The 24452-nt window shown below is 38.5% G+C and overlaps 5 protein-coding genes and 1 long non-coding RNA gene across 6 annotated transcripts; 3 read left to right on the forward strand and 3 right to left on the reverse strand.

Moving 5' to 3' along the window:
* Positions 1-1279: 1279 nt before the first annotated feature.
* Positions 1280-5551, forward strand: LOC117621998 (pentatricopeptide repeat-containing protein At5g39680). Its single transcript, XM_034352510.1, has 3 exons — positions 1280-1284; positions 2737-4980; positions 5078-5551. The coding sequence occupies exons 1-2, from the start codon at positions 1280-1282 to the stop codon at positions 4859-4861; spliced, it is 2130 nt and encodes a 709-aa protein (XP_034208401.1). The 3' UTR covers positions 4862-4980; positions 5078-5551.
* Positions 5552-5555: 4 nt separating this feature from the next.
* LOC117623463 (probable calcium-binding protein CML46) lies at positions 5556-6700 on the reverse strand. The gene has a single exon (XM_034354456.1). It carries the CDS (start codon positions 6445-6447, stop codon positions 5845-5847), a length of 603 nt encoding a protein of 200 aa, XP_034210347.1. The 5' UTR covers positions 6448-6700; the 3' UTR covers positions 5556-5844.
* A 1673-nt stretch (positions 6701-8373) lies between these two features.
* On the reverse strand, positions 8374-9329 carry LOC117622753. Its single transcript, XR_004585029.1, has 3 exons — positions 8908-9329; positions 8741-8802; positions 8374-8653 (listed from the first exon to the last, which is right to left on the reverse strand). It is a non-coding gene; the product is annotated as an uncharacterized LOC117622753 (long non-coding RNA).
* A 2500-nt stretch (positions 9330-11829) lies between these two features.
* On the reverse strand, positions 11830-15653 carry LOC117622063 (cyclic dof factor 2-like). The gene is made up of 2 exons (XM_034352583.1): positions 15119-15653; positions 11830-13614 (listed from the first exon to the last, which is right to left on the reverse strand). Exons 1-2 carry the CDS (start codon positions 15341-15343, stop codon positions 12310-12312), a joined length of 1530 nt encoding a protein of 509 aa, XP_034208474.1. The 5' UTR covers positions 15344-15653; the 3' UTR covers positions 11830-12309.
* Positions 15654-18815: 3162 nt separating this feature from the next.
* LOC117623196 (uncharacterized protein At5g19025) lies at positions 18816-20243 on the forward strand. The gene has a single exon (XM_034354083.1). It carries the CDS (start codon positions 19279-19281, stop codon positions 19972-19974), a length of 696 nt encoding a protein of 231 aa, XP_034209974.1. The 5' UTR covers positions 18816-19278; the 3' UTR covers positions 19975-20243.
* Positions 20244-21671: 1428 nt separating this feature from the next.
* Positions 21672-24330, forward strand: LOC117623276 (pentatricopeptide repeat-containing protein At5g50390, chloroplastic). Its single transcript, XM_034354186.1, has one exon. It carries the CDS (start codon positions 22025-22027, stop codon positions 24143-24145), a length of 2121 nt encoding a protein of 706 aa, XP_034210077.1. The 5' UTR covers positions 21672-22024; the 3' UTR covers positions 24146-24330.
* The last annotated feature ends 122 nt before the right edge of the window (positions 24331-24452 follow it).

Raw genomic sequence — 24452 nt, forward strand, 5'->3', positions numbered from 1 at the left:
GCACACCATCAACAGAATCATGGCCATGATATTCTCGGGAAAGAGATAAATTACTCAGATCATTGGTGATATGAGAGTTGGCCCCAGTATCCACAACCCAATTAGGAAGATGAGGAGACGAGGATTGTTGAGCAGTCATGGCAGTAAGGCGTTGATTAGGCACCCGACCTTCATACGACAAGTTGAGACGATTGTAGCAATCCAAAGCAGAATGCCCATAACGTCCACAAATTTGGCACTGAATACGTGAACTAGAAAATGGAGCAGAAGGGGAGGAAAAACCAGCAGCAGCCACAGGATGAGGACCCAAAACACCAAGCTGCGAAGAAGAACCACCAGGAGAAGAAGAAAAATCACGACCAGAACCATGAGAGGAGGAAGAGCCACGAAACCCAGGAGGTCTAGTAGCAGAGGAAGAGCCAGACCATGAAGCAGAACCACCATAATGTTCTCCACAGAAAGAAAAGCGGCCACTACCGCGACCGCGACCATAAGAAGGAGCACGACCATGGGTAGCAACCATCACAGCGGCAGGACCATCACGAGCAGGAGCATGGAGGGCAAGATGGCGTTGTTCAGCAGAGAGCAAGAGAGCCTCAAGATCAGCATAGGTAATAGGGGTTTCACGAGCCTGAGCAGACGCAATAGTTGACTCATATAAGGGCCCAACATTATTCATAATGACAGCAAGAAGATCGGAGTCAGGAAGAGGAGAACCAGATAACGCGAGATTGTCAACAATAGCATTGACCTTGTCCAAGTAATCAGCAACGGAGGAATCACCACGAGCAGTGCGGAAGAGTTCACTACGAAGCTGCAAAATCCGATTTTGATTCGGAGAGGCGAAACGGTTTTCAAGAGCCACCCAAGTAGAACGAGCAGAGGTAAAACGAGCGACGGTGGCGAGAACCGTAGAACTAAGAGAACCATTGATCCAGGATAAAACCAATTGGTCTTGCTGAATCCAAGTATCATAAGCAGGATTAATGTCATCAGTAAACTTGCCCTTGTCATCCTAAAGAAAAGGAGAAGGAGCGACAGCAATACTATTGACGAAGGACATCAGGTTTCGACTCTTGTGGAGGGGGAGAATCTGGGCCAACCAAAGGGGATAGTTATTGCGATCAAGCTTGATATGAATAGCTTGAGAGACAGAGGGAAAAGCAACAGCGGAATCAGAAGAAGAAGCCATAGGGAAAAGAAAAAAAAAATATAGATAGAAGAGAATTTTCAGACTGTAAGTCAATAGGCTCTTGATACCATGAGAGAAATAGAACGTATGGGGTAAAGCCTCAATTATCATGAGGGCATATTGTATTGATTTATACAGTATTACAGATAGAGTCCTATATCAAATATGATAAGGATACAATGTTATCAGATAACCAAGAGGAATCGCACATGGGATAAACATAAATACAAGATAGAGTCCTAAAGACAATAGTCATTTAATAAGGATGAGAGGGAGGAGTAACAAAAGTGAAAACAAAAACTTGAAAATGACAATTTCAAATAGATTTCAATTTTTAGTTTTTGTTTCCACTTTTGTTACTCCTCCCTCCCATCATCCCCTCTCATCTCCACTCTATTTTTCACTTCCATTCTCCATTTTTTTCCTCTATACTCTAGCACAAAATATAAAAACTAAAAACTAAAATTAAAATGATTATCAAATAAGCCCTTATTCTGAAAATAAGAAGAACGGAAAAGTAGTATCACCTCAAAGTCACAACCACATTGACGTGTAGCCAAGCTGCATGCAGAACGCAGAGCCAAAATGCGATATAAAGTAATGACAACCAAATTGACATCGAGCTCGAAGCTCTTGGCATTTTGGTGGTTGCATTGTCACCATGTCAGAGGATGCAATGAACTGAAGGGTTGTTGCCAGCTAATTTCAACTCTCCCATAGGCTGCAGTGAATTTAGGCTTTGATTTGGAGCAGTTGGTTGTTAGTTTTATTTTGGTTTGATACATAGGCAAACATAACTCATTAAAAATACAACCAAAAAAAAAAAAAAAAGAATGATTGGCATGTAAGTACAGTTTGCTAGTTCGAAGGAAAAGATCCAAGTATTTTCCCTTTTCCTTCTGGTTTTGGGTAATGAATGAGTGCACTAATGATTAATTTGTAGGCCCTTTGGACTCATGGTGCGTGAGTAAAAGGGCACCTAAATCTAATGCTTTCATTTCATCAAATGGTGTGAGTCAGCCAGCTGGTTGGTTGCATGACATGTATGGCCAACACCAAATAGCGTTCATCAATGCCAGCAATATGCAACTCTTGGTGAAGTAAAACTTCTCTATTCCCTTTCATTGCCCCTTTTTCTCTATATCCATTTTCCTTGCAATTTTTGGTGAAGAAAAACCTTTTTTTTTCTTTTTTGGTTTTGTTTGTGTAACAAAGAGGGCTAAGCCCAGACAATAACTAAACAAAAATCAATCTAGACCTTAAAAGGCCATCCCTGTTTTCTTGAAGAACACCGATAATAGCACCAGGAGGCAAAACAAAGCAGTGAACACCCATTTCCATCTCATGCTCTCTTCACATTGATTTTTGACAGGACTTGTTGTTGGCCCATGCTTGGTCTTGGGCTCAAGTTTAGGGGCCTAAGCCCATAAAATGCTTGTGTTACACTACAATTTCATAGCACAACCCAATATTCTCAGAAAGGGAAAAAGAAACCAAATCCAATAGAAGTGATTGCTTTGGCAACTACATTGGTGGAGGCACAGCGTCAGAGCAATGCCCAGTGTAAAAGTCCCAAGAAACTATCACGTACCGTTTCTATTCAAACCCAAGGTCATACCCGATTCTATTGAGGACCCCATCAAGCTTTTGAAAACGGCAGCTGATACTAAGAACCTACGGTTAGGCAAAACAGTCCATGCCCATCTCATCCTTTCCAGTGAAACTTCTAAATTCCTTGACATATTTCATGCTAACTCTCTCATCAACTTATATGCAAAATGTGACCGAATTACAACTGCCCGCCATTTGTTTGAATGTATGCCCAAGAGAAATGTGGTATCTTGGACTGCCTTGATGGCTGGCTATTTACATAAAGGGCTGGCCTTGGAAGTTCTTGGCTTGTTCAAGACTATGGTATCTGTGGATAATTTGTGCCCGAATGAATTTGTTTTTGCGACTGTTCTTTCTTCTTGTTCTGGCAGTGGGAGAGTTGAAGAGGGAAAGCAGTGCCATGGCTATGTATTGAAGTCTGGATTGTTGTCTTATCAGTATGTTAAGAATGCACTAGTTCACATGTATTCAAGTTGTTCAGAAGTGGAAGCGGCTATGAGGGTTCTGAACACTGTGCCAGGTGATGATATTCTTTCGTATAATTCGGTTGTAAATGGGCTCTTAGAACATGGGCATGTGAAGGAAGCAATGGATATTTTGGATATGATGATAGGTCAGTGCAAGGCTTGGGACAATGTTACATACATTACCATTTTTGGCGTTTGTGCCCATCTTAAGGATTTGAGATTGGGTCTGCAAGTTCACAGCCAAATGTTGAAGACAGATATCGACTGTGATGTCTTTCTAAGTAGTGCAATGATTGACATGTATGGCAAATGTGGTAAGGTTTTGAATGCATTGAAAGTTTTTGATGGCTTGCAAACTCGGAACATAGTCTCCTGGACTGCAATCATGGCCGCTTATTTCCAAAATGGGTACTTTGAGGAAGCATTAGGTCTATTGTCACAGATGGAATTTGAAGATATTCTTCCAAATGAATATACTTTTGCTGTCTTGCTTAACTCATGTGCAGGTTTGTCTGCACTAAGACATGGAGATCTATTGCATGCCAGTGTTGAGAAGTCGGGTTTTAAAGACCATGCCATTGTGGGGAATGCTTTGGTCAATATGTATTCAAAGTGTGGCAACATTCAAGCAGCAAATGACGTGTTCTTGGATATGACATCTCGAGACGCTGTTACCTGGAATGCAATGATATCAGGATTTTCCCATCATGGGCTTGGTAACGAAGCGCTGAATGTGTTTCAAGATATGTTGGAAGCAGGAGAGCGTCCTAACAATATTACTTTTGTTGGTGTTCTCTCGGCTTGTGCTCATTTGGGTCTGGTGCAAGAAGGATTCTACTATTTGAACCAGCTAATGAAACAGATTGGCATTGAACCCGGACTAGAGCATCATACTTGTATTGTAGGGCTCCTCAGCAGGGCTGGACAACTTGATCAAGCTGAGAAATATATGAGGACTATGCCAGTCAAGTGGGACATTGTTGCCTGGCGAAGTTTGCTCAATGCTTGTCATGTACATAAAAGTTATGGCTTAGGTAAGCGAGTAGCAGAGGTTGTTGTGCAAATGGACCCTAATGACGTGGGAACATATACACTATTGTCAAATATGTATGCCAAGGCAAAGAGGTGGGATGGAGTTGTGCAGATCCGGAAATTGATGAGGGAAAAAAACATCAAGAAAGAACCTGGGGTGAGCTGGGTAGAGATAAGAAATACTACCCATATCTTTGTTTCGGATGATAACATACACCCAGAGTCCAGTCAGATACATGAAAAAGTTGGGGAATTGTTGGCCAAGATTAAACTATTGGGATATGTGCCAGATATTGCTGCAGTGCTACATGATGTGGACGATGAGCAAAAGGAAGATTATCTTAGTTATCACAGCGAGAAACTTGCAATAGCATACGCCCTCATGAAAACACCTACAGAAGCGCCCATTCGTGTTATTAAGAACCTCAGGATATGTGATGATTGCCATGCAGCTGTGAAACTTATTTCAAAGGTCACAAACAGGTTGATAATTGTTAGAGATGCCAATCGATTCCATCAATTTCAGGACGGTAAATGCTCTTGTGCAGATTACTGGTGATAATGATGAAAGTTTTAATAAAGTGGATTACCAGGGAAGGAACTTACATCTTATGGGTCATAGCCGTATAAGCCTCCATGGCAGCCATACTGAGCATGCTGTGCAGAGGTTCATGCTGTGTAAGTATATTAAACAGTTTCTTAAACAGCTTATCATACTCCTATTTCGGTTTTTGTTGATGGTTAAGTGGATTTTGAATGAGTTTCTACCTTTCAGGTTAAGACATCCAGCAGAGAGGCTTTATTTAATCACCTGTTTTTGCTCCTAGAGTCCAACGCAAAATCCAGTATAATGTAAAGGCAGTTTCAGAATATAGAGCGGGGACTAATTTTTCTTCACTCTACCAACTATAGATCAAACTTGGAGCTCAGGTACTTTGTTGTATTTTATTGCCTGTCAGCTTATGTTGTATACTCTAGTCTATCAAGGCAGCATCAAAGTTTCTTGTATAGCATCTCTCAGAAGTTGGTTCCTTTGTTCTTTTTGATATGGTATCTGATGATGTACGTGAACTTTTCTCAGCCAGTAATACAGTATGGGCATGCTTGATTTAGTATGTTTAAAATTCATTTTTCTGTATTGAAGGGTGTTTCTTTGGAAAGACTGGATATAACTGTTTCTCAGATGTAAAGAATTCATTCACTTAATTGCAGGATTTGCTTTCTTTTTAATGCAAGATAATTTCAAATAGTAGTAGTGGGGTAATATCTCCAATGCAATTTTTTGAGTAGTTACATTTGAGGGCGTTCCTCAAACGAAAAAATATATTTGTAATGAAACATACAGAGAGACCAAGTAGTCTGTTGAAACTACTGGATAGAAAATGGCTGAAGCTAACAGGGTGGGAAGGTAGTTTGGCGTCCAGTATTTGGTGCATTTTTAGGAGAGAATAAGATATGCATTCATATTTGTCATTAGTAATAATTGTGAGAAGACGTCTTAAAAGACAGAACAGAAATGCATGATAGAAGAAAAAAAATGAATCAGCAAAAGCTGGCCTCCATGAACTTCACGAATTCATTGAACTCTATCCTTCCATCTCTGTTTTCGTCGAATGTCCTGATCATTTTTTGGCAGTCTTCTAGCTTTGATCCTTCCTTTAAGCCCAATATACAGAGAACTCTCTGCAACTCCCTCGCATCGATAAACCCATCTCTGTTCTCATCAAACACATCAAAAGCTTCCTTTACTTCCCCCAAGCTTGGCTCCTTCTCATCAAACAGTCCTGCAAGTTCATTGGAACTGAACGACTCTGGTAGTTCCTCACTTTCTGGACTGGAAAAAATTCCCAAGTTTCCCATCACCATCTTCACATCATCTCTGCTCAAGTTTCCATCATCTTTCCTTTTGCAGATCAGCTCCGGCTTCCTCAACTCAGAATCCAAGTTCTTTACATCCAAAATCTTTGAGTTGCCACAGTTTTGTTGGGATTGGAGAGTAGACTGAAATCTCGAAAATAACTTCTGAGTGCTACTAGAAATTGTGCGTAAGAAGATTGCATCAAGCAAAAGAAATAGTGAGGATGTATTGTCGTTAGTTGATGATGATATCTTCTCCATTGTAATAAAGTAGTAGAGGCTGAACATGAATGTTGATATTTCCACTGAGAAGCCAAGTTATAATTCTCAAGTCTATGCTATGTTATAGAGCTGGAAGAGATGAAAGAATGTTTTTACATTAAAGGTTTGATGTATGGAGAGATGTGGGTGGTGTTTTATATAGGCCAAGATTTAGTCTTGTATTTGAAGCCACCAAACTGGTCAAGCCCGAAAGTTGGGGAAGGTGCTTGTGAACTGCCTGCCACAGGTCTTTAGGAGAAATGGTTGAAAGTAGATGAAGAAATGGTCACCACCTGAACCATTTCTTAGAATCTTAAGAGGAAGTTTCATTGTTTTGTTGGAGGAAATGTGGTGGGGTCAGGCTGGCCTGCCTTTCTCTGGCTCTTTCATTTTGGTTTATGTGGAAATAGTGATGGGAATCTGCCGGCTGTTGACTGCTTAAAAAATCAATGAAAAACAAAACAAAAACAAAAAAAGATCTGAAAGTGAGTTTCGCAGAAAGTAAGATTTGATAGTGGGGCTGCCCTTCTTGGTCCACTATTGCAATTCATTTCCCACGCGCTGATTTTTTATTTTTTTTTTTCATATTATTTTATGCATTGCCAAAGTGGGCACAGTCTTTTTCTGCATATTTTATGTCTCTGTCTGCTGGGGAAAGCAAATATATATGCTAACAGTCAATTGTAGGCTTCTTAGGAAAATTCCAAGTTCCCTATTTCTTTAGCCAAGCTTCTTTATTTGCTTGGTAAAAGCTGAGGAAATTGTCATTGAGTGTTCCCCCTGAGATTTGAAGTTTCAAGCCTTTCCCATATTGGTCGTTCCACATTCCACACACGTTATTGATTCTTGCGTGCGAGAAGGGTTGTCTACTAGTTGTAAACTTACACGTAGGGTAGGGTTGTGCAGGTTTAAGCCGCCTTTTCATTATGGGCCTGGGCCTGACCCGCTAGTTGCTTGGGTTCCTACAGAATGTCCTTAAACACTCGATGATATTATCATGGGCCTTGAAAGCCCAAACCCAACTCTTTCCACTCCGCCAATTTTCAAGCCCATTTATCAAAGAATTATACTTATAGGATGGCAGATCATCCAAACATAAATGTAGCTAGTAGCCATAACATATCATAGATACGCAAAGAAGTGTGTATGTTCTCTTGCAATTAAATTCATTTGATCTCCATTCCCGTACATAAGGGTAGTTTAGAATATCGTTTTGTCAAAAACCAACTCTTCTTTTTGAAGTGTTGGGTCCACCCTTAAAACCAAAAGGTTTCCGAATTTGTCTGCCAAGATTTTACAGTTTTGATATTCAAGTTCAAATTCAAGTGGTCAGCTCCAAGATCATTGTCGATGGAAAAGCCAAAGGGTGTAAATAACACTTTTGAATGAAATCATGAACAAATTACTTTTGCTTTATAGCATTTCTCTTTTGTAGACAGATCCTGCTAAGTGTAGGCCTAGTTTTCCGATCAAAGAGGACAGTATTATATGAAAATAGTCTCCTCTCCTGTCAGGTGGGGTCGTGCACACTTCTTATTATTTCTTTATCACACCTCAAACTCAAAGTAAAATGGTGCCCACGTTGTCAAATATCCTCGTTATGGGTCCTTCCTTGTGGCAAGGTCAACTATTTTTATACTGTCGATCACGTTGAGGCCATTCATCATTATCAGCATGGAAGGTAAAATTGAATCATTGTTCAAATACACTAAAAGTAGCATTTTCAACCAGAAAGAGCCTTACTTCAATCAAATTTCAATTAGTTTCAAATGCCACTGAAGGTAAAATAAGCTAGTAACTCACAAAACCAGGTATTTAAAGAACATCTGACATATAATTCTATGTTAACTCACAAAAAAATATTGTCAAAATGCTGAAGAAACAAAAAATAATGATAATCAGTAATTATACCATTCAGAACTACAATATTAGAGAGAGAGAGAGAGAGAGAGAGAGAGAGAGAGAGAGAGAGAGAGAGAGAGAAAGAAATGCAACATAAATACACTTGGACGAAGAACCTGAACTAAAATGCTTCATATTTCACCATAAAGGTGAAAGTAAGAAAATGAAATGAAAACCAACTGACATGACTTTATTTCCTTGCAGCAAATTGGTCATCTTAGTTGGGCTGCGGAGGAGGGGTAAAGATATACCCTGTTCTGGGGTTAACATTTGGCTCTGGATCTGCATAATCCATCACTGTGATCATTTTCCTGGGCTGTCCATGCGTTTCCTGGTAAACAAACAGACAATTCATTGCTAGGCCTCCAAAAGAAAAGAAAAAAGAAGCCCAACACAAGTGAAGGGAAAAAGAATCTACCTTTGACACTATAACTGAAAAATCTTCAAGATCAATATTCCCCATCAGGTTTCTCCCAAATCCTTAAAGAAAGAAACAAATGAATCAAAGTTAGAATTGGTTAATGGGAATTCAAAAACATGAAATGGTGCAATAAAACAGTAGTGATGTTACAGTGTATTGCTTACCATGAGAGAAACAGAGAGCCAGAAGGCAAGAAACTATGAAAACTCTTAAAAACCAAGGACGACCCATAATTTCCAACACAATTATGGGAAATGGGTAGCTCTCAGAATCTGAATATGAGATGGGGTTTGATGAGATTTGAGAGCTGCCGAAAGGCTGGGACTTTTGAGTTTCTATGAAACCGCCTTCCTTAAGCTTCAGATCTGATAAGAAGTTAAATGCCGTAATTATAAGTTGAAAACAAAACAGATTTTGCTGTAAAGATAAGAGCCGAAGGCCCCGGATAAAAGTGAGTTGATTCTTTCAAGAATCCTATTTATACTCAACCACCTGACACCAGATTATATATAGTGCCTGAAAAATGAAGAGGAAAATATCAGATTTTATGTAGAGGATACTTTCGATGATGCCGATAAGAGATAATTCAATATCCCCCCAACTGTTACCCATTACACTTTTTTTTTGTTTTTTTTTTCTATACTCTTATTAATAATAATAATACGCAAAATGCTTTTATCAATAAAAATACAATTTTCTTTTCTTTTTCTAATTGGAAGTATGTTTTCCTAATCAATGGGATCTTCTAATTGCCTTTTATGCATGTTAGTGGCTTTGAACTCTTGTTTAGAGACTGTTCAATATTATTCATCCCTCATTTGAAAGTTGACTTCTTTTTCTGCCTCAAGGTAGAGCTAGTGAAGAAAGTGTAGACTAATTTACGTATCTTCAAGTTATATAAATGGTTCAATTATATCGGTATCATCTCAATATGATGTTGATCGATATTGTTATTGTGTTAAGCATTTTCCAAATAAGCAATGGTTAAAAACAGAGCTGATAATGACTACCACAATGTAGTGATTGCATGTGGATTAATTATGGGTCTATTCAGTTCACACGTGTTAGCGCACACTAATGCTGCCTGCCTTCCAAATTTTTAATATCTCCAGCCCAGTTGCCAAGGTTTCTTCTTTGTTCTTTTAAGCCTTTCACTTTCTTTAATCTGCCTAACAAACAAACAAATGGTGTATAAAAAAGGTGGAAGCCAAGCCATTGGTTTTCTCACTAATAAAAACTCTGTATTTCTTGCTTTTCAGGCAAAGTGAAGCTTCCCGTTACCTCTGATGAGCCTGTCACGTGGTATTTCTTTATTCCTTCCTTTTATTTCTTACCTTGTTCATTATTTTCTTTTATGATTTACCTGCTGGCATTTCAGAAAAAGCATGGCTACAGAATGGACCTTCTATATTTGTCTAGCCATTATTTTGCCAGTTCTTCTGTTTTATTGTTTGATACTCAGTTCAGTTCCTCTGTTGACTAGAAAGTCACAGATAGTTACAATTTTGAATTTCCTCATTGATCCGATTTGTTTTGCCCGCTGAATACTGAAAGGAGACAGAAGGGTGTGGAGAGTACGAATCATTAGGGAAGCCTAATTAAACCATGGGAGGGAACAGCAAAAGAGAACTTCCCTTTTAATTAATACTAATGGATGACAGTCAATATGCACTCTCTCTCTCTCTCTCTCTCTCTCTCTCTCTCTCTATATATATATATATATATATGGTTTAGACTTTGGATTAGCTTAATGACTTGGTTGGAAAGAAACCAGGCAAAGTATAACCCTAATTTACTTGCAGATGGGTTGACCTTTTAAGTCTCAAATCCCAATGATCTATTGTAAAGCTAACCCTAATTTAATAATGTGAAAACTTGTCAAACCAAATCTGTTTTTTCACAGAAAATGATGAAATCGATTTTGGGTTTTGGTTCTCTTTGTTAACTATAGTAGGAGCTTATTAATTTTGATAAAGGTTATGGTGAAATCTGACATTAATTATTTATTTCGAATACAAGCAATAGTCTAAATTACGGTTTATAAGTCAATGTCATTTTCTATTGAGTTAGACTCGTTGGCTCTAACATTATTTATTTCATACATATATGAAGTGGCTATTATATTGGTTCCCCTAGATCTCTTGCATACTGAGTTTGGACTGATCACAAAATTTTCCAATTAAAAACAAAGAAATCCTATAGGGTTTAGGAACTAGTTTAGCATCAGATTAGGAAACTGTGAAGGAGAACCACAACATTGGAGAGGAGATTCATTATGTTTGAATTTGATTAAAGGGCTTCTTCACAAGGACCAATCAAAGCCATGCAATGCATCAAATTATTGAGAGGCCAGAATTTAACGATGCATACCTTCAATAAACTCCACCGACTGTCTAGTTGGGTTTGTATTGGCTCAAATTGACCCCCAACTTCAAGCACATTTCCCTTTATGCAATTAATTGCAAGATGATAAAATGACAAGACAAAATCCAGGAAAGAGAGGAACAGAGGCTCCATGGCTTCTTCACTTGCATTGGAATTTGCGCCCCAATACCAGCCAACTCGAGCCATCCAAAACCGGTGGCCAACCTTTCTCCAATAGAAATACCACAAAGTATCACTCGGATTTTGGTACATGATCTTAATGTCTTGTACTGCCTAATCAGTAAAACGTGACAAAAATTACTTCCCAAGTACAAATCCAACAATATGGTTTGTTAGTTATTCATGAAATCTGCTTTCCTTTGCTTTTCTATATTGCATTCAAAGATGGAACTTCTTTTGCTGATGGCAATGGCATCAAAAGATGAACATGAAAAAAGCAAGCAAAGGAAAAAGAAAGGAAAAGGCAACCATTAATAAATGGAAAAAGGAAAGGGCCAAACTGTATGATCAACTTTCCAGCTTTTCGTGCTTTTTGGTTTGAATTCTGTCGAATGGAAAGTGAAATGTACTTGCACTTTCGTGCTTCAATTGACGTCCATCTACAGACGTGGTGGGTCTACAGTGTTTTCCATGCTTATAAAGCTTGAAAAATAATCCTAATCTGAAATCAGTAGCCACAGGAACTTGACTATACCTTGGTAAGAGTAGAATATCAACTGTGGTATTTAAGTGGACATTAGACCAAAAGACTGAATCTCTAATTTAAAAAGCACAAAAGAACAGAAAGTGTCACTTGAATCCCCAAGTTATTTAAGTACATCTGGGATTTTGCTACACAAACCTGAACTCTTCTAGTTCTCAATTTTACAAGTAAATATATGTACAAGAACTCAGCAAACCATCTAACTGAAAACAAAATGCAAATATTCATAATAGCACTCGGAGGGGAAAATCAGTGGCTATTCCAGCCAAAGTAAGATGGCTCAGCTCCTAAGAGAAAAAGGATGGACAATCCTCTCGTCTTCCTCTATTTGACAGCTTTGACATTTGATTTTGCGGCTGAAGCTGGTTAATCAACAAGAACTCTGGGATTAGAAAGGTGGTGTCACATTGTATGGAGCAGTTGAGCATTCCTGAATTGTATGCACCACTTGAAACTACAAATTTGTAAGCTACCAATTTTATGAACTCTCTTGGAAATTGAGTGACCTAGATAATGCTGCTGGATTGGCTTGTAAGACCGGAGAAGCTTCGGTCAGGTGATTCTTTTTATCACCCTTTGGTTGGAAGGCCTTAAAGAGTCCCCCACCGCTAAGTGAATCAGCCTTATCATTCTTAATCCCCAGTGTTGCCCATATAGAGCTTCTTGCAGCTTCTCCCGGGTCATCAATCCTCAATGTCTTTGGAATCCAAAGGCATCTCTCAGCACTCTTTTCTTTTGGTGCCTCCTCTTCCTCAGAGTTATTTTGTTTCACAGTGCTCTCATCCCTCGAATGTTTTCCCAAGGTCGGAGAGTTAGGACCAGAACTTGGAGCAGAGTGGTTTGGAGATGATGGCGGTGGAAGCCAAGGGATATTCCAAGCGCCTTGCACAGCACAACCCCAATAAGCTGCTGCAGGGTAGTAGGGCATAGGAAAACCTGGAGGGCAGAAAGCAGGTGGTGTTACTGGAGAGCTCCATTGGGCAGAGTTCCAGGGGTACGGCCAAGGCGCCCCAGGAAAGCATGGTATTTGAGGTGGGAAGCCCTGATAACTCTGCATAACCTGCTCTTGTGACCCAGTTTTGCATGCCTCATCCTTTGAATTTGAATCTGTCACTGTAGATCTATTCGAATGATCATCTCCATTTACTCCACTTCCATAAGAAGCTGGAATCCTTAATCCTTCAGGTTTCTGAAATCCATTATGTGTACCGTTCTGTATATTTTTATCAGCAAGGTGAAGGACAGAAGCCATTGATTCGCAAAGGGGCGCATCCCCGCAAAATGTTAGGACAGTACCATTAGATTTTACTGAAGGATGGTGAACTCCATTCAGAACATCAGTTTGAGCATTCGGCATTGCTTCAGAGACAGTTATGTGGCGATAGTGAGAAGCAGAATTCTTATTCTTACGACGTCCTGCACCCACAGGCACATTCCTCATGGTCCCACCAGCTGTCCAATATCTCTGGCAGTTCTTGCAGAAGTGCCGGGGTTGGTTGACGTTGTAATTATTGTAGTAACAGAACTTGGTATCCATGCTATTACAGCGGGGGCATGGAAGTATTTTATCTGGTTTCTTCAGGGTCTTTTCTTGTGAATTACTTGTCTCACTCTGTTCTTCTTCAGTCTTCAAATTTTTTACTGTAGCATTCTCCTTCTCAACAGGTGATTTAGGGTTCACACCTACTCTGGATGCTGTATCTGGATTTGTCACCTCTTCCGAAGATAAAGGTGGGATTCCATCTTCCTGTTTAGTCTGCATTGGTTTTTCTCCCGAAGTGTCCTGAATTGACCAAAAATTTAATTGGGAATATGAGTTTCAAAACTAAGTACTGTTAAGATATGATACCCCAAAAAAAACATTATTGCATTCACCTTTATGTTTTTTATGTTATTACAAGATAAAAACTAAACTCTTACTGCTGACATGCTGAACCGACTGAAACAATTAGAGGTAGACTACCTATTGCAATGGCAAAAAAAAATAGACTGCATATTGCATGGCTATGTTAAAAATCAAATTCCAAGGCTTAGGAAAGAACACACCAGAAAGGTTCCCCATGCCTCTCCATATGATATTAAACCTTTTTTATTTTATTTTTTGACACAATGGTCTCATCTGCCTTCATTTCAAAGCAGTTTCAATGAATTTGGAGATGAGGGGTTAATGGCATCTTTAGAGAAACATTTAGATTTGAAGTACTATTATCTATAATACGAGGGAAAGGAATGAGAACCAATATCTTGTAAACATGTAGAGACTAAATGAATGCGGCCAAACAAAGGGAGGACTCAACCATCAAAAGCAGTAGCAGCTTTCTTTAAAGATCTGTGTAGCACGTTCAAAGATCTAAGTCACTATGTACTGAGTAAAGCAGCACCAGATATTTATATCTCATCCAAGTAGTGCCTTAGCCACAAAAAGTCTTGGAAGCAGACAGGCTAAAAGTAGAGACAAGTACTGGTTAAGAGAAGTCGTGAATTTTTTTGCACAAGTTCCGGGCTGCGATGGTATCATGGTAGGAGGAGAAATGACCTACTTGTTTGGAGAACTAGACTGGCTCAAGGATTTCAATTTCGGAGAACTTTTCTTCAAATCTTTTCAACCCTCAAACAGAAGAAATAACTATAACAAGCTGTGCAAACTACAACTCAACATCCTCAATATAAATATAAAATAGCAAAGTTCCAAAAGATAACCTAACCCCAAATTTTCAAAAATCAGAACGAAAATCCATCCATTCAGAAAGATAACGTAAAAGCTCAATTACAATTTCATAAGAAACCAAATATCCAGCAATTGGAAAGCAAACCCATTTGAAATAGCAAAATTTCTAATGAAGTTGATCACTACATGAGGAAGCTGCTTGCTTGATTAACCACTACCACAAAAGACATGATAAAAAAATAATTGCTTGAATAATCTTATTCCATAAGGATAAGGAACAGCAATCTCCAAAGAAAAAAAAAGAATTCGGTCCGGTATGCATGCTTCTAGGTAAAACTTGGTAGCTAATAAGATTAAGAAACCATCTAAGACCCCCAAAGAAGAAAATCAAAGCAACCAATATGTTCCAAAAGCATGAACAAGATGCACTTCTTCAAACAAAAGCTCCAAAATTGAAAAGAATCCCATAAAGACCCAAAAGCAAAACCATAGCAGCATATAAAAAAGTCAACAAAAGCCTCCAAGCAAGCACAAAACAAAGCAACCTATTAATCCATTTGAGTTTCCAAACAATGGCAGAGACTAAAGATGAAAATTTAGGGTTAACCAAATTTCATACCTTATGGTTATTGACCTCTTTCTCTTCCCTGTCTCTGTTGGTATTGACTTCAGGCGAAGAGTTGGAGGAAGAGGCATGGTCCTGATCGACAGTATCTTCAACGAGGGTTCCAGAAGATGGATCCGGTTCAGGAGCTCCGACCGATTCGCCGGAGCTTAAAGGGACCTCCGGCACCGGAATCGTCTTCCCGAAAAGCTTGATCGCTGGGTCCTTTGCCTCCGACATTTTTGCTACGCTTTCGTTTTTTCTTTATCTTTTCATAAAAAATCGATTCGAAAACTTAGAGAGAGAGAGAGAGAAATCGACGAGAGATCTGACACGTTGCGTTGTATATGTGAGAGAGTGTGCGTCGTCGTCTTGGTTGATTGTGCGTTTTCCTCAGCTGTCTATGCAGGTGCTGTGCCACGTCATCCCCCACAGCAATTCTGAGCCACAAGTTCACTTGTGGCCTTGAAAAGATTTTTGATTCTGTTTTTTCTGTCTTTCCTTTTTGCCCCCTTCCCATCTACTACACACATATTGGTTTTTGTTTAGTATAAAAGTCACAAAGTTGGATCCAATTTCCACATTAAGTCTTAGTCAGCATCTCCCCTAACACTTTTTGAAAGATTTTGCTAGCGTGCGTTAGTTATTTATGCGCCATACAAATTTAAATAACTCGTGTTTAAAAAACAGTTGTGTAGGATTAAAAAACATTGTTGCTAAGTGATTGTACTAGATTGAATATGATGATTTTAATACCATGCCTTATTTTCGTGTAAGATAATATTAGAAAACGAGAATCATTAAATTATGTTATTTTTGTGTTTGATTTAAGGATTCAACTCGACTTTAGAGCTCACGTTTGGATCTTCAACGCATAAATTTATGGCATCGGGATTCTATATTTTGTGTTTGAAATCATTGTAGTTAGATTAATTATCATAACTCTTTTTTGATATATAACTCCAAAAAGTTCAAATATGAATGTAAATTAGACAAATATATTAGTTTTCTATATAAATTTATATCCTCCATATTTTAGAGAAATAATTTGTTCAATTTATGACAAATGATAGCGTAAAGTCTATATATTTATTTTAAAAAGACCGAGTTTCCCCGAGTTTCTGCGCTCTTTTGCAGTGGTCGCATAAATTGGGCGTAGAAAACCAGGTCTCCGAAATAAAAAGCAAGAAAAAAGTAGATAAAAAATGCCAAGTCATACCATACTTTTAGTAGACCCCACCTGAAAAAGTAAAGTGAAAAAGTCACCTTACGCCAACCAGACCAGTCCCACTAGTTTGAGCACACGTGTCCAGTCAAAAATGCCAAGAATCTGCTTCTACTGGCTCTGGTTTTCCCTTCCAATGGGGGCATCTTCTCTATTGCTGCCATGTGTTCCCCGCAAATGGAGGAGTACATTTTTTCATTTTGAAAATATTTTTTGCTCATTACTTTAATTTAAGATATACTCTCATTATAATCTCAAAACGTGTTTATTAACATAATTATAATTAATTCTTTTTTTTTTTTGTATTTATGAAACAATAATTATGCCCATAAATACATATCAAATGTTAAAAATAATGATAAAAGTACACCTTTAATTAAAGCAGTAAATAAAAATTTCACATTTTATTTTTTCATATGGCCATAGCTGTAGATAAATATAATGTAAACATTTTGAATATCGAATGGTGGTTGTTTTTTTTTATGCTGACATATTGTTAAATTATTCTTTTTTTATCCTTAAGAGGACTGCCATATATAAGCTTAATTTTTTACTTTGGCCTAAAATATTTATGATTTATTTGTTTATTAGTCTTTTTTTTTTTTTTTGGTGTGTGTCTTTATGCTGATTTTTATTATTATTATTTTCAATTATAAGGCTCTTAGGAATGAATGGAAGTGTTGTGGTTGGTACACATAATTATGTAATCTCTTACGATATTAAAAAAGATGTATTATCGCTTGTATTAAAAAAGGACATTGATTTGCAAATCAGAGATCTCAAGTTCAAATTCCCATAGCATCCTAGTTGTGTGTGTGTGTGTGTGAGAGAGAGAGAGAGAGAGAGAGAGAGAGAGAAATCCTCCTCCCTCTTAATTTATACTATCACTTGTACTCAAAAATATATAATATTGAACCAAGTGTTGTCATTGTTACACATAATTACGTAGTCACTAAATATAAGGAAGGCATAAGGTGTAAATTGAAAATTTGAATTTCTAACAAATTATGGTAAATTAATATAGTGTCAATATGGATGTAAAGGGACGTGCCTACTGTCCTGGCCAACATGCTTAACTTATGTTTGTTATTGAGAAATTTTTTTTTAGGAAAAAGGAGAAAGAATAAGATAAGTTGAAGATGACAACATTGAGAAGGGACAAGGAGGAAAGTAATCCTAGTAGACAACAGATATTTATTGTTTTCTTGTCGACATTAAATTGAGGTGTTTCTTGGGCTTCTTTTGTAGTTTTGTCCATAATTGGGCCACGCTAAATGAAGCATTTGGGCTCTGCTCGGATGACTATGAGCCTGAAATAGAGAAAAATTACCACATCTCCCCCTGGTATATGCTCTCTGACATTCTGCCACATTTACGGTTTACTAGTTCGGGTAAAAATAATGGGGTTTGAAAATTCCTGGGTCTTTTTCACATAATTATCATGGCGTTTGAATTTTCCCTTTTTCTTTGAGCATTAAGGTTGACCGGTAACATGACTTTTCGTCAAGGTGAAGCACTAAATCTTAAGGCCAACACGGCTCATGGATCCATTTGGTTGACAAATATGCCACTACCTTCCTTGGTGCTTTTGCAACCAAATGTTTTTGGCAATTTCCACTTCCACCAATATGCCAAGCCAAACGCGTAAACGTTTCCATTTGGTAGTGATGGCAAGTCAAAATTCCTCATTTCGTTATTGTTTCCTTTTTGTTTTCACTTGTTTGAGATATTGCCCTAGAAAGAAGGTTCTCTACACTTCTTTGAATAGGCAATGAAATCACTTCCTTTGGTTTAAGATATTAATCAAACGAACCTAAGGGCCCGTTTAATGGCTTGACCTGAATTTGATAATTTTAATTAATTGAGACTAATACACTAACTATTATTTGATGAAGTTATAAATGCGATAATTTGACTTATTAATTTAGACAACTGCCACGAAACAAACTCCCGAAAGGGCCTTTCTTCCATCTCATTTAGGCATGTATAAAATTTCCAACTTAAAGTTATATAAAAAAAAATTTTAATTTGATGCAAAAACATGCATGTATCAAGATTAAGAAAAATGATAATATTATATTGTCTAATAATTTAACATGTTATGTCATTAAATAATAAATTTCTGATGTATCTGGAAAGAATAAGTGTGAGGATAAGAGGACAAATTAGTCACCAAAACTTGTTTTACTTTCCATTAATTCGTGATTGGGGGTGACTTGGTCTCTCCCTTGATCAAAGTAACCAAGAGGTAAAATTAAAAAAAAAAAAGAAAAAAAAATAAGGAAAATAAGGAACAGTGGGCCAAGCCCATTGAACTGCCCCACAAAATCATGCACACATCATTGTGGTAGTTTTGTATTTCCTTTTTTTCCCACCGGCAAAATTTCAAGCCCATCTGAGAAGTAGCCCACGTAATCCTTACACAACGTGTCGCTTGGGATTTCCATTTCCGTAGCGTGTATAAACGAACCAACCATCTCACTTGCCTACATGAACAATTACAAAGGAAGGAGAAGAGAGAGAGAGCTTCCTCATAGTTTTACTAGTTCATGGCGGAAGAAAAATGTGATAATATTAACACCAGTAAATGACTCTTCCTTGTCCGCTCTGCTTCCTCTGCTCTTACAACCTTTCAAGCCGGCCTTGCCTCAACCCAATTCACACTGCCAGATTCTCTTAATCCGTTTTCTATCTACCTATATTGATCTCTCAAGTTCTCAGCTCTTTGATTGAATCGGATGCTTGAATTTGAGATGTCAAAATAGGAAGATTTTTGGTTTTGATTTGGATGCACCGACGAGTTTTCCGATCGTCACGTGTAATCGAATTTTCTGCTTATTCGTTTTGATTTTTCGCGAGGTGGGCCGATCTGTATTTGAAGTCTAGATTGGTCGGTTTGATCTGATTTTGCTGATTGGATTGGTATTCAAAATTCCGGGTTCAATTTGAAATGGTATATTTCCATAGCTCAATATCGGTCTGCAACTCCGTTGACCAACCTACTCCCATGGCGGATTCTATGAGTTTAACCGACCCAGGTGCCAAATCGAAGCAAACCAATCATGTACACAGGGGCAGAAAGATACCCAATTCTCCAAATTGCTCAAAGATACCGGCTTGCCATCGATCTCGATCGGCTGCAATTGATGTTGTGTTGTTTATTGCTGTGGTTGGTGCTTTCGGTTATTTGCTATTCCCATATGTGAAGATTATATCTGTTAAGACCATTGAAATCGTTGGAATTATTATGTATGTACTAAGGGAGGAGGTTTCTCATGCTCCTTTGGTTTATGGATGTATGGGACTTAGCATTTGTTGTGCAGCATTGGCTGCTTGGGCTCTGTTGGCCTGTACCAGTAGGAAATGTGGCAATCCCAATTGCAAGGGCCTTCGAAAGGCCGCTGAATTCGATATTCAGTTGGAGACAGAGGAGTGCGTGAAGAATTCAGCTTCAGTGGTTAAAGATGGAGTTAAGAAGGGCCTATTCGAATTGCCTCGCGATCACCACCGCGAATTGGAAGCCGAACTTAAGAAGATGGCCCCTCCTAATGGCAGAGCAGTGCTCGTCTTTCGGGCAAGGTGTGGGTGTTCTGTTGGTAGATTGGAAGTTCCGGGACCGAAGAAGCTTAAAAAGATCAAGAAGTAGCATAAATGTGGTTATCAAACCATAGGGAGGAAAAATTATGAGTACAGGAGTAGTCATAATGCAGAGAAGAGTGCCTTTCTATTGGCTGTCTTCTCGGAACAATGTTGTCTTTAAATAAGCCTAGCTCATGGAATAAGTTGTAAGGATTATATACCCTTGATTATAGTGGGGAATATATAACAATCCCTTATTTAATTTCCTTTCCGTTGGTTATATGTTTTTTTTAAAGAACTTTCTTTTGTTGAATCTGAAATTTTCATTTGGTTCTCCATTGCTGCAGTTATTCCCTTTTTTTTCTTTCCCTTTATAGGATATGATTCTTTTATGAGGTAAGTTTGTCTTCAATGGTTTCTCCACACCATTCACAATCCAATTGCTATGTCCTGACCCTGAAAACGAAAAATTCAGAGTAATGTGTTTGTCCAAGTTCAGTATATCGTTCTTCGATTTGCGATTGGTTAGGGGTTGTGATTAAAATCTCACTAATGACAAATGGTCTGTATAATCTTCAGTTATTGTTGAAACTTAGAACTTGCTTGGTTGTAAACTTATAAAAGCAGGAAACTTTTTCATTCATATTTTGCCAAATGAGAGAAAACTGGACACCTGGTTTAGGCATAAAAAGCAGCTTTTCCAGTTTGATCCATGAGGTAAACTCAAATGTGGTTTCCCAAAGGAACTAACATTTGATTGGGACTGCATGTCTGGTATGATATGTTTTGTCTACTCATCTTTGCACCAAACTGCACAGTTTACTTGGCTTGCTTTATCTGAGTAATCTATTCTGCTTCAGAGTTAGCTTTAACTTTATTATAAAGAAATCAGTCTTATAGCTAGTGTATACACACAAGAAGGCATGCAAGCTACTGCTTAGGACATCTGTGAAGATTACTTTCACATGGTATATATTTTTCCAGATCTCCCAGTGGTGTGTTTGAGGACAGTAAGACCACATTGTAAATACTTCTAAGCCCTTGCTTTTTCAATGCCATGAACTGTTTAATTCATTTTCAATTGCAATGTCTTATCAAGATCATTATGCCATTGGGGTTACTTAATTCTTTGGCATCTCCTCCGGTGTTCAAAGAAAGATTGAGACTTAACATTCTGCAGTGGTGCCATCTTCACCTGCATACATGTGTGGGTGGCGGTACCTGTTGGACTCTGCGTGCGCATTTAAGTTTACATTGTTTGACATGTAAAGGTTGTCAATAACTGATCTTGAGGAAGTTTTGCAGGATTCTGGATGCTCTGATCTAAACTTCCTCAAGATCAGAGGCATCCTTAGCAGCATATAGGCTTTTTCTTTAGTTTCCGGTTTACTTTTGTTGTCTTCCAAGAAGAAAAAATTCTTTCATGTGGCCATCATATCACTATATTATAACGCATATATTTATGATAACACTTGTATTATAACACATATATGTATTTATTAATATTATATCCATTGAATATCATTGAATATTAATTTTATCATCCACTCATATTATAAGGTTTAAATTAATAACCCCATATATTAGTGGTATAATCTTCACATCCATATTTCCAAAAATCCCACCTCCTAAAGTGTAATGTGTTTGCCATTTTGGTCACAAAATAAGAACAAGCGAAAACAAAAAGAAAGATTTTATACGAAATGTTTGCTCAATTATCAACTATACAAACAAAATATAAAATTGGTTGGAAGCTTCATAAAAGTAGAAAGTTTTGTTTGGATGCAAAACGCACCGTCCGGGCTTTTAAAGTCTCCATAGATTTGAAGCTGGAAGTTGGAAGTTGAACAACCTTGGAGCTACCCGCATCGACTCCTCGGGCGGAAATCCCAATGCTGATCCCATCTCCTAAACCATCTACCCCTTGGGACCCAACAATTTCCTTTCCACCATGAACAAAACCATTTCTCTCTTCTCAACCACAACATCGTCGTTTCACTCACTTCTCGTCGTCTCGCTCTCCGACCTTGAACGAGGCCCTATAATTCTTTCTCAAGGTACCATCTTTGCTCATCACCTCCATTTCTTGTTTACTGATTTAGTTCCATCTTTCAATCATGGAGATCCCGCTGTTAAGGTACCAAAACTTAGCGTTGGATCAGATTCAGAGTGCCTCTAGCTTCCGTTTATCTTTCTCAGATCCTAAGTTTTTCGGGCATAGATCTTTATCTTTGTTTTCTGGGTACTGCTTTCCGCTTAATATTAGAAAATGGAGGAACCGATTGCCTCATATTAGGTGTTCCTCTGTGGAACAAGAGCTGAAGCCACGCCCAAAGCCCATACCTTCCAAAATTGAGGTTGATGAACCAAAACCAACGCCTTTGGAAGATACCCATGTCGTAAAACGCAATTCTGGACTTTGTAGTCAGATAGAGAAGTCGGTTTTGTACAAAAGGTACAGAGAAGCATTTGAGTTGTTTGAAATTTTGGAGTTTGAAGGTGGTTATGAGTTGGCTAGTAGTACGTACGATGCGTTGGTGAGTGCTTGCATTAGTTTGAAATCTATTAGAGGAGTGAAGAGGGTTACTAATTACATGATTAGTAATGGGTTTGAACCGGATCAGTATATGAGGAACAGAGTGTTGCTTATGCATGTGAAATGCGGCATGATGATGGATGCGCGTAGGCTATTCGAGGAAATGCCTGAGAGGAACTTGGTTTCTTGGAACACGATAATTGGGGGCCTTGTGGACTCTGGGGATTTCATGGACGCCTTCCAGTTGTTTCTAGATATGTGGCAAGAGTTTTCTGATGGTGGGTCACGCACATTTGCCACTATGATTCGGGCATCTGCTGGCTTGGGACTCATTTTTGCTGGAAGACAGTTTCATTCCTGTTGTTTGAAGATGGGGTTAGGTGCTGATATTTTTGTATCTTGTGCGCTGATCGATATGTACAGCAAGTGTGGGAATATTGAAGATGCTCAGTGTGTTTTTGATGAGATGCCGCGGAAGACAACAGTAGGATGGAATTCCATCATAGCAGGTTATGCACTCCATGGTTACAGTGAGGAAGCTCTGAGTATGTACTATGACATGCGTGATTCTGGTGTTCGGATGGACCATTTTACATTTTCCATGATCATAAGAATCTGTGCTAGGTTGGCATCATTGGAACATGCTAAGCAAGCTCATGCAGGTCTAGTTCGTCATGGCTTTGGATTAGATATAGTGGCAAACACATCTCTTGTGGACTTCTATTGCAAATGGGGAAGGATAGAAGATGCCCGTCATGTTTTTGAACAGATGCCCCTCAAGAATGTAATATCTTGGAATGCCTTGATTGCTGGATATGGTAATCATGGTCGGGGTGATGAGGCTGTTGAGATGTTTGAGAAGATGCTTCAGGAAGGAATGGTACCGAACCATGTTACCTTTCTTGCAGTATTGTCTGCTTGCAGTCATTCAGGTTTATCAGAACGCGGATGGGAGATTTTTGAATCAATGAGTAGGGATCACAAGATTAAGCCTCGTGCAATGCATTATGCTTGTATGATTGAATTGCTAGGTCGAGAGGGGCTTTTAGATGAAGCCTCTGCACTAATAAGAAGTGCTCCCTTTAATCCTACGGCAAATATGTGGGCTGCCCTCCTAACAGCTTGTCGAGTCCATGAGAATTTAGAGCTCGGCAAATTTGCAGCAGAAAAACTTTATGGGATGGAACCTGAGAAGCTAAGTAATTATGTTGTGCTCTTAAATATATACAGCAGTTCTGGGAAGTTGAAGGAGGCTGCTAGTGTTGTTCAGACTTTAAGAAGAAAGGGTTTAAGAATGCTACCAGCATGCAGTTGGATTGAAGTTAAGAAACATTTACATATTTTCCGTTCGGGAGATAAAAGCCATTCTGAAACAAGAGAGATTTACCAGAAAATGGATGACTTGATGATCGGGATTACAAAACACGGTTACATCCCTGAGGAGAAGCATCTACTTCCTGATGTTGATGAACATGAGCGGAGATCGTTTTACCACAGTGAGAAACTGGCCATAGCTTATGGACTGATAAGTACTGCGGATGGGACGCCGCTGCAAATTGTGCAGAGCCATCGCATTTGTGGAGACTGCCATTCTGCAGTTAAGTTAATTGCTAGGGTTACAGGACGGGAAATTGTAGTGAGGGACGCCAGCAGATTCCACCATTTCAAGGATGGGAGTTGTTCTTGTGGGAATTACTGGTGATGGCAAAGTTACCTTATTGACGAGCAGATCAAACTTTGCTCTGAGATATCTCTGCCTTTGGGTTATACTTTTTAATATGTATTGTAAACATAGAATAAGGTCAATCAATAGAAGCAACATCGCTTAGGAAAATTGTTGTTAAGCTCAATTTATTTATTTATTTTATATTTTTAGTTCTGGTGATAGCATTCCTTTTTTTTTTTTTCCTTCTTTCTTTCCCAAAATCGACTTGCTTCAGAATAAATTTTCCACCTAATTCCTCCTTTTTCTTTGGTAACATGCCAAAACAAGGGTACAATCATGAGTA

This window comes from Prunus dulcis, chromosome 3 (assembly GCF_902201215.1).
Source record: "Prunus dulcis chromosome 3, ALMONDv2, whole genome shotgun sequence".
Classification (NCBI taxonomy): domain Eukaryota; kingdom Viridiplantae; phylum Streptophyta; class Magnoliopsida; order Rosales; family Rosaceae; genus Prunus; species Prunus dulcis.